This window comes from Lipotes vexillifer, unplaced genomic scaffold (assembly GCF_000442215.2).
Source record: "Lipotes vexillifer unplaced genomic scaffold, Lipotes_vexillifer_v1.1 scaffold987, whole genome shotgun sequence".
NCBI lineage: Eukaryota > Metazoa > Chordata > Mammalia > Artiodactyla > Lipotidae > Lipotes > Lipotes vexillifer.
Genome location: NW_006787426.1, coordinates 891,246 through 900,190, shown reverse-complemented (window position 1 = coordinate 900,190; position 8,945 = coordinate 891,246). Strand labels below are relative to the sequence as shown.

Below are 8,945 nucleotides of genomic sequence, written 5' to 3'. Positions count from 1 at the left end.
CACCTCGGAGCTCTTCCCGGGTAGGGCCAGGCCCCTCCCATCTGGAGCAATACCCCGCCCGCCCCACCCCACCCGCAGCATTTATGAGGGTGGGGGATTGTGACACTGCAAGGGCACCTTGGTTGTTTATCCCCTGCCCACCTCACAGCCCTTGAGCCACAGGGCCAGCGGGCAGGGTAAGGAGGGCGGGTCTGCTGGTCCCTCTGCATCCCAGCCCGGGCTGCAGGCCTCCCAGGACAGAAAGGAGTGCCCCTCGGGAAGGGCCGGGCACCCTGCCCGTGCCTGGGATAGGCCCGCGGGCGTGCCCACCTCCTGCAGGAAATCCCACCCCGCCAGCAGCGCCACTGCTGTTGCTTAAGGTGGACCAGCAGCCTCGCAGTGCTGGGCCGCGCGAGGGCGGGCCACAGCCTCCACAGTGAGGACCAGCAAGTCTGTCCCCTCCAATACGTCCCTGGGTCCTCTGTTCTGAAACCAAGACCCATCTGCCCCCTCCCCAGGTCGGAATCCATGTGGGGCCCTCGCCCTCCCTGGCCCTGGGCATCTGCTTCTCTACAGCCAGAACCCCACGCAGGCCAGCAGCCACCTCCTCGGGTGACCTTCTTGGGCCACGCTGCACAGGCCCTGGGACTCCTCAGACTGGAAGACCCCACCTCGCCTTAAGGTCCTAGCCCAGCAGGCAGGGCCGTGAGCTGTTAGAAAGGAACCTGGGCTTGGGGGCCAGAACAGAGGCATTAATGCAGCTACTGGACAGCAGAGGTGGTAACGGGCTTCCTCACACCACCCCAGTTACAGCCTCTGCCCATCGGGGAGCCCACCCACCCCAGGAGGCCCAGGGCCCAGAGGTGAGCGGAGAGCAGACACCTCCTTGCTCTGCCCGGGCTGCCTCAGCCTCTGGTGGCCTCAGGGCCTGAGGACACACTGTAGCCCCCCGCCACCCCCCGGGCCTGGCCCTGGCTCTGGCCCTTCTGTGGCCCTGCACACGGAGGCCCCCAGAGGGCCTCCAGGTCTGTGCGGGGTGAGAGCTGTGCAGTGAGCACCTGTTGCTGGGCGTGGGCAGGAATGGCACGTGTCCCCCTTGAAGAGGTCCCTGCCGACTGCCTGGGCAGAGGGGTCCTGGGTGGGGCGGACCCAGTGAGGCCATGGCCCAGGTGTCCTCTGCTGAGCACAGCAGAGAGCGCCTGAGCTGCAGGCCAGGGGACTGACCTGGAACAGAGTGGCCATTTCGCGCCCCACCCCCACCGCATCACACACCCCCTCACACACCCTAGCCTCAGGGAGTCCACCTGGACATACACTGGCTGGGGGCTCAGAGAAGCCCCCCCAGTGTCCCTGATCGTCCTGGCTGTCACACCTTGCAGTGCAGCCTGGTCACAGCATGGCTGTGCCCCAGCCACCCTGAGGGGCCGCCCCGCTCAGGGTTCCCCCCTTGGAGACACATCTCCTCAACCAAGAGGGAAGTCAGCCTGGCATTTCACAGCAAGTGGGATTCACCACGTACTACAGCCCAAAGCAGAGACGTTCCACGTCCCTTCTGTTCTGGCAGGGGTGTCTGACCACCCTTCCCTGGAAGACCATGGCCCAGCACCAGCCTTTCCGGTCAATGCATCGTGACCTCCACCAGCATCACGACTGAAATTGGGAGGTGCAAAAGCTTCCACGTCCCTCCCTGGGCCTCCCTGGGAGGGAAGGACCACCACAGGTGCCTGGCGAGCAAGCGAGGCCTTGGGATGCCAGCACGTGACCAAGGCCAGTGAGGTCTTTAGTTTGGCTTCCTTTGGAGGTGCCTCCACCAGAGGGGCCAAGGAAGTGAGGTTTAAATGGGACACGAGACACAGGGAAGACAGGCCAGGGCTGGGCCATGATGGAAGCCTCTGATAGATGCTCCAGGGTCAGCTCCTGCCGGGCTCCTCCCCCTCCCCTGCGGGAGCTCCTCCTCCGAGCCTGGGTGGTCTCCCGGGACACAGGCCATTAGACAGTGTGCTTGGAGAACCTCTCTGCTGCTTAGGCCTACCTGCCTTACAGGACAAACTCCAAATGGCACTAACCCGCTTGCATCCCTGAAGTCCTCCCTTACTGAAAGCTCCTGCAGATGTCCCCAGCCTCCACCCAGACGGAGGACCAGGAGCACGCAGACAGGTCTTCTCCGAGGATGGCTGTGGGGCTGAGCCCCGCCTGCGCCCGGCACCAGGCCAGATGTGCGAGCTGTGGACGGGTGGCTCCGCCAGGACTGAGGGCCAACGAAAGGTGCCCAGCTGAAGGCAGGGGACCCACTAGGTCTCTTTGTGCCGCAGCCAAGGGGACCTGGTGGGCTTCCTCTCTCCCCCAAAGGCCAGAAAAAACCTCCCTGCTCCTGGCCATGGGGCAAAGCAGGGCTGTTTAGGTCTCCAGGACAGCACTGGCTTCCCCAGGCCACCTGCCCCACCAGCACCAGCTCAGATGCACTGCGGCCCAAAGGCCACACAGCAGAGCGTGTGTGACAGCCAACGGGGCGGGAACCCACTGTCCCAGGATGGGGCCGACGCACACATGGTCCTGCCTCCATGCAAGTTTCAAACGTGTTGTTTATTTGCTATTTTGATGACTATAAATAAGTGTTTCCACTATGGAAAAGAAAGTTAGCACAGTACATTCTCACGACTGGGTAATGGATTTTCTGAAGTCGTCTTCATTAGGGCAAAAACTTAGAAAAAAACAACCTGAATGTTGGAAGTCAGTTCTTTATATAAAGTCCCTTGTAAAAACAAAACAGAATAAAAACAAACCAAAAAGAAGGGTGCAGGGCAAAATTTTAAAAAAGAAAACGGGAAAAGACAGGGAGAAAGAACACAACGGGAGCCGACTCATTGCTCCTCCTCAGCCACCTCCTTGGTCTCGTTCTCAGGCTCCTTGCCCTCCTTCACCGAAAGAGCTTCTAGCTTCTCAGCTACTTTCTCGGCACTATCATTTTTGCCAGATCCTGCCAAGACACAGGAACGCGGTAAGAAAGAATCACCGCTCTGCCCAGCCCCGTGGCAGCGGACAGATCACTTCCCTGTGTGCCTCCAGGTAAACACGTGCTCATGCCTGGGACCCCGCTCAGGATGCTTGGCGACCAGCATGGTGCCCTGAGTCACGAGGACCTCTCCAAGCCCCTGCAGCCCCTGGGAGACTCCAGGAGACATCGTGACTTGGCTGCTAGGCCAGGCCAGAAAGCACGTGCACAGGTTCCCCGTGGCTGGCTTGCCCCTCAGAAAGCACCCGTGTACCGGGGTGGCTGCACTGCCCTTAACAGGTCAAAGTGGTCACAGCCTCCCGGAATGCTGCTGTGGCAGACAGAAAAAGCACCCGCCTGGGGCTGCAGCCAGGTGCAGAGTGAGTCTGCAGAGCCCCCCCCGGGCGCCCGCCACCCCATGGGCATCTGGCACCTTTCTTTTCTCTCTCTTCAATCTCTTTCCTGCATTCTTCAAACTTCGTTTTGAATTTCTGTGCATCTGCAGAGGTAAGAAAAGATACCCCCTTAAGGTCCCTGAGCAGTGAGGAGTACGTGTCCTGGTGGGTCTGAAACTCCAAGATTCACAAGGCCTGTCCCAGGCTGCCACAACCCTCCACCTCCCTGCCTGACTTGGCACCCATCTGGGCAGGGCAGGGTAGCATTGCTCCTGCCAGGCGCTCTGCTCTCTGCTTCTGCAGGCCCCATTCCCAGAGCAGAGGCGAGGTCCACTCAGCACTGGATGTTCAGTTACTGGGGTGCTGAGCCCCAGCACCCAACCAACCCCCCAGGGCCCACTGGGTGCTGCTTTTGACAACCCGAGCTGGAAAGATGTCCCAGCAGGGGAGAGGTCTGCCTGGGCACTGCCCTTGCTGGCACTCAGGCCATGGTGAGAGAACAAGTAGGCCCTGGGCAGACTGCCAGCACAGGCCCCTGTGAACTCAGCAAAGGAACCACACTGTCATGGAGTCAAGAGTCTGGGCAAGACCTCGAGGGCACTGAGATCCCTTCCCCGAGGGCCCATCAGACAGCAGGGCAGGAACAGTCCCCACCACACGCTTCCCAGCTGCCGTCAACTCTCCCGGGAAAGCAACAGCACTGGCGTCTGCAACCAAACCGCTACACTGTTAAGAAGCAGCGGCAGGCTGGCCCAGGCCTGCTTACTCTCGGCGTTAAGGAAGCGGATGGCCAGCAGCTCCTGCTTGGGGCACTCGTCGGCGAAGTCTGCGTGGGTATTCCAGACCCAGGCACGGTCACTGCCTGCGTTCGGCTTCAGCTCCATCATTGGCGTGACTGGAGAGAGAAGCCCCATGAGGATGGTGCAGCTGTCAAGCTGGCCCACCCACCCTGACCCCTAAAGGCCCGAATTGGGGCAAAACAGGCCTGGTTTGGGGTTTGCCAACCAGGCTTAGACAAAGTCCTGTGGGATCTGGATTTTACCCAAACCTCTGGAAACACCCTATGTTCACTTAAAACCAGGACCGCCCTGAATCTGGGAACAGGGTGGCCCATTCCCTGACCACGAGGACACCTCAGCGAGGGTTTCCAATCCCAGCTCAGCCAAGGCCTCCAATGCCACCATGGTTGCTCACGCTCAGCCCCATGGCCCTGCCCCTGTCTGAGCAGCACCCAGACCCAGCGCAGACATGGGCCACAAGGCCTGGTGCGCCCAGCCCTTCCAGTGAAGGGCACCCACCACATGGCTGTGTCCACGCTTGGCCACTCCATCTGGGACCTGGCCCACAGAAAGTGGGGAGCGGCAGAGGAGCAGAAGCCAGGAAGTGGAGTGATCACCCAGGAAGGCCATGGTCAGACCAGGTCAACCACTCTCAGCCTTGCACTGTCCAGGGACACCACGGGGAACGAGGCCACCAGAAGTGGACACCGAGGGCCTCGTGACCTGCTCGTACGTCACAGAAGGTTGAGCCACGGCCGGGAATAAGCACAGCTGTCCATCTTCTCAGACCTCACACAGACTCAAGGGGGACGAGCTCCCCAAGAAACAGGAGCACCCCAGAGCCACGCTCACCCCACGGCCCTGGCAGAAGCCTCCTGAGATACAGGACATGCCCAGCCCCAGGAATACGTCACGTTCTAAACCGAGAGCGGTCATCCCAGCCCACAGACACCCAGTGATCCCGCATTCCTACAGGGCACCAGGCCTGGGACCCACCTGCAGCTCACAGCAAACAACCCAGTGACCGGCCTGGCTCTGGGAAAAGCAGGGGGTCAGGGAAAACCCCCGGGGAAACACCTCAAATTGGGTTGGAAGACAAGGACCAGGCCAGAGCCGATGGCCTGGGCAGGGTGGGAGGACCATGGGGCAGGGAGATGGAGTCTGGCCCGTGAAGGCCAGGGGGACTGTGGTGCCAGGAGGCCCCTCCCTGCTCATCTGGCCACATCACCCTCCAGGGCGGCTCCCTCTGGCTCCTGTCAGGGTCACCTGTGTGCCCAGAGGAGGGGCCCTGCCCCGCCGGACACTTTTGCTTCCAGACACACTCGCGGCTCCAGAGCAGCCCAGTAAACAACGGACTGAAATGGGGGGAATCTTACTGTCACCCCTTCGCCAGCCCAGCTGTGGGTGGCTTTCCCTGGACGCCCCACACTGTGCCCGGGGCCACCTACTGTAGTGGTTGGCGCAGATCTTGAGGGTCTTATCCCTGCGCATGAGGAGGCGGATGGTCCCCTTCTCCTTGTGCTTCAGCAGTTTGACGTCCCCGGTGCCCCGCTCCTTCCACTCCGGGAGGTCGTTCTCTGAAGCGAACCGGAACAGCTTGGCCCGCCTTTGAGGAAAGCCATTGAGCAAGGGGTTAGGCAAGCACAGAAGGCGACGAATGAGCCTGCGCCCGCGGAGTCAAGAGACACCCTTGCCTTTCTTTTTACTCCCAGAACCACAAGTCAAGACGTCAACAAGAGAGTGAGCTCGCTCAACAAACTCCAGGTTTTTACTTCGCAATAAAAAAAGGAAAAAAATTCCTACAGTTGCAACGTATTCTAACAGGAAGACCTGACCTCTCAGAGAGCCCACCACGCCCTAGGCAAGGCTGCAATCACGGGATGGGGGGCTCCCTGGCGTCCCCGGCGCCACAAGGGCAGCACAGAAGTAGGCAGGAGCCGAGGAGCCTTCCCTCTGCTGGGAAGACGGGGCTGCAGGCCTCTGCTCAGGCCGCCAGGTTCTGACCCAACAGCCCGCCTTCCTGTCCAGAGCAGCCCTGCCCTTTGCTTCCCCACAGGACCCCAGCTCAGCCGGTCCTTCTCCTGTGGAAGACTCTGCTCTCCGAACTCAACTCTGTCAAGGGAGATGCATCCTCAGGCCCATCGTGAGGGCCCCACCCCTCTCAGGATGCCAGGAGGTGCAGCAGCATTTCTATGCAGATCAGACCCAGAAAACCAGTGTCTATATGGAGCCGCCCAGCATCCTCTGAGACCCAAGGGGTGCAGACAGCTTTTCCTTCCCCAGGCCCTTGGGAGTGGTGGGGAGGGGCTGGTCTCTCCAGCCTCCCTGCCTTAGAGGGAGGAGTCGCAGTGCTGGGATCCCCTCTGCTTCCCTCCCCTGACCCACAGCAAAGCACTCAAACCATAACCTGGCATCTTAGACAGAATTTGAAGAGGTGGAGAGTTTGCTTCCCCCTGATTTCCACTAACTTGTAGCTACATTAGTGTCTCCTGCGATCCTGCGTGTCCGCGCGGTGCCGTCACTTTGTTGCACACATCTGGATGCACGGCTTCTGTGACCACTGCTTCAAAGTGACACGGCCACCGTGGCTTCTTGTTGAAAGCATCAAGAATCACATATGATTTTTAAAGAGTAACTTTAATGACTATAGCACTGCCCACTCTCATTTGTAATTCCAGGTATTGTTCTGTATACTAAAAGTATTGAATTGGAAATTCATAAACTTCAAAGTACCCCCATACTTAAGGGAAAAAAAAGACAGTAAAGACCCAATGCTCAACCAGCAGCAGGGGGCTGAGAGAGTCTTAGAGGCAAGGGTGGCAAGGACAGGGGTCTTGGGGAGATGTCCCTCGTGGACAGAGCAGTGGTAACATGACACCTGGGAGTGCCCATGCCCTCGCCAGGACTGGCCTCAGGGCAGCAGGGACACCCAGGACCTAGGAATGAGTTGATTCTAACAACAGCCTTGATTTCCACGTGGGAGTAGCCATCACAAAACCCTCCGTGTGGTTAAAGGTCAAGCCAAGACCTTGACACCCGTAAAAACCAGTTACTATTTTATACTAAAAATGCCTACTTCTGAAAAGACACCAACTTACTTACATTTTAAAAAGCTCCTCTTCATCTTCTTCCAACGTTTTAATTTCTTGCTCAGGAAGAGAAACTATTGGTTCAAACTGGGGGTCATGGTTGGACTCGTCAGCATTCTCGGTGGAGGTGTCGTGGTCCTCGTGAGTGTCCTGTGGAGAAGGGTGGAGATATGACCCTACTGGCCAAGCCAGAGCTCACCAGTGGCCACAGCCATCATCCCCACTAGTGAAGGGCCTCACCACAAAGCAAGAGATTAAAGAAGCCTTTCAACCCAAAGCTTTTCTCCGGGATCTGCAGTGAGACACCGGACTCCGACAACCTCCCTCAGATGCAACAACCACACCTGCAAAGACTGACTGGTCTCCCTAAACCCTGAAACTCCCAGTGCCGGGGAGAAACTGCCCCAGGCTCCTCATCTGCAAGATGCAGATGCTGGTACTACCACGCACAGACTAAGGACACGATGATGGAGAAAAGAGGGCCTAGAAAGAAACGCTACCCTTAAAACAAAGCAACCCTTTGAGTTTTTACTGGTTGAGAAAAATCTGTGCTCTTGCTTAAGAGGAAAAAAAGTTGTGATGGATCTGCTAGCGTTTATACAGAATTCACATTTCTGCCGGCAGTTATACCTAGATTGGGAAAATTACGTTTATAATTCAAAAGAACTCACACAAGAACCACAGAATTCTAATCCAGTGCAAAGAACTAACTGTAAAGCACAAAGGATCATGTTTTAGGTTGTCTCACGGAGCACGTGGCTTGGCAATCCATACCCCGGGAGGATAAGACACCCAGACTTAGCTCCCGGGGTCTGCCCAGAAACGCAGGCCTTCGCCGACTCCTCGGCCGGATCGCACCGGGCCGCACGGCCACCCCCGGGCCCCCGCCGCCACAGGCCGCCCGCCGGGCCGCGCGGGAGCGGAGGCCGGTGGCGGCTCGGGGACCAGCACCGGATGAGTGGGGCTTTGCGCGGGCCGCGGGCGGGCGGGGGCCGTCTCGGTGCGGGGCCCTCGGGGATCGAGCGGGAGGCCTGCGCCTGCCCGCGGCCCGTCGGCCAGGAGGGAGAGCGAGGCCCGGCCGCCCCAAGGTCACGCGGGCCCCCGCCTGAGCCCGCTGGCCGGCGGGGGTTGGCGGCGGCGCGGGCCTCCCACGTGGCCGCCGGTAGCGGCCCCGGCCCGCCCGGCCCCCGGCCCAGCCCGCCCAGCCCGGCCCACCTTGGCGGCCGCCATGGGCGCGGCGGCGGCGGCGGCGGCTCGGCTGGCTCGGTCGTCGCGGGCTCCGCGGCCTCTCGGCGACTGGTCTCAGCTCCTTCCTCCGCGTCTGGCGCCGGCACCTCCCGCCCGCCCTCTCTTCCCTCCGCCCCGCGACCCGAACCCCGACCCCTGACCCCGGCGGCGGGAAACGCACCGCGATTCAAAATCAGCGCAGCTTTATTGGTTCAGGCGGCGGACACTCTCATTGTCCAACCCGCCCCGCGCTTCCCGCCAAAACGCCCGCAGCGCATGCCCAGCCCGCCCGGAGGCCGGGGAGCGCGCACTCCCGGCGGCCCTCGCGCGCACTTCCGTCCGCGGCCGCGCGCGCCCCTAGAGCTCGCGGACAGTGCTGGGGGTCCTAGCGGCGCGTGGCGATGACATCACCGGAAGCGGAAACGATAGAGACGCGCCGCCTCAGCTGCGCGCGCCGGCTGACGAGAGAGCGGCCGGCGAGGGG

The 8,945-nt window shown here is 60.4% G+C and overlaps 2 protein-coding genes across 3 annotated transcripts in view; one reads left to right on the top strand and one right to left on the bottom strand.

Annotated features, from left to right (window-relative positions):
• Positions 1–2,543: 2,543 nt before the first annotated feature.
• Positions 2,544–8,725, bottom strand: RANBP1 (RAN binding protein 1). 2 transcript variants are annotated; one of them, XM_007460034.1, is made up of 6 exons: positions 7,983–8,006; positions 7,248–7,384; positions 5,594–5,751; positions 4,133–4,261; positions 3,405–3,470; positions 2,544–2,956 (listed from the first exon to the last, which is right to left on the bottom strand). In XM_007460034.1, the coding sequence occupies exons 1-6, from the start codon at positions 8,004–8,006 to the stop codon at positions 2,841–2,843; spliced, it is 630 nt and encodes a 209-aa protein (XP_007460096.1). In that variant the 3' UTR covers positions 2,544–2,840. The 2 variants fall into 2 exon arrangements, with proteins under 2 accessions (XP_007460096.1, XP_007460097.1); XM_007460035.1 differs by lacking the exon at positions 7,983–8,006 and adding an exon at positions 8,450–8,725 and having other exon boundaries at positions 2,704–2,956.
• Positions 8,463–8,945, top strand: part of TRMT2A (tRNA methyltransferase 2A) — a 4,595-nt gene continuing 4,112 nt past the window's right edge. Inside the window, exon 1 of the mRNA XM_007460050.1 lies at positions 8,463–8,500. Coding sequence (XP_007460112.1) covers positions 8,463–8,500 — 38 coding nt within the window. The remainder of the gene's footprint in view (positions 8,501–8,945) is intronic.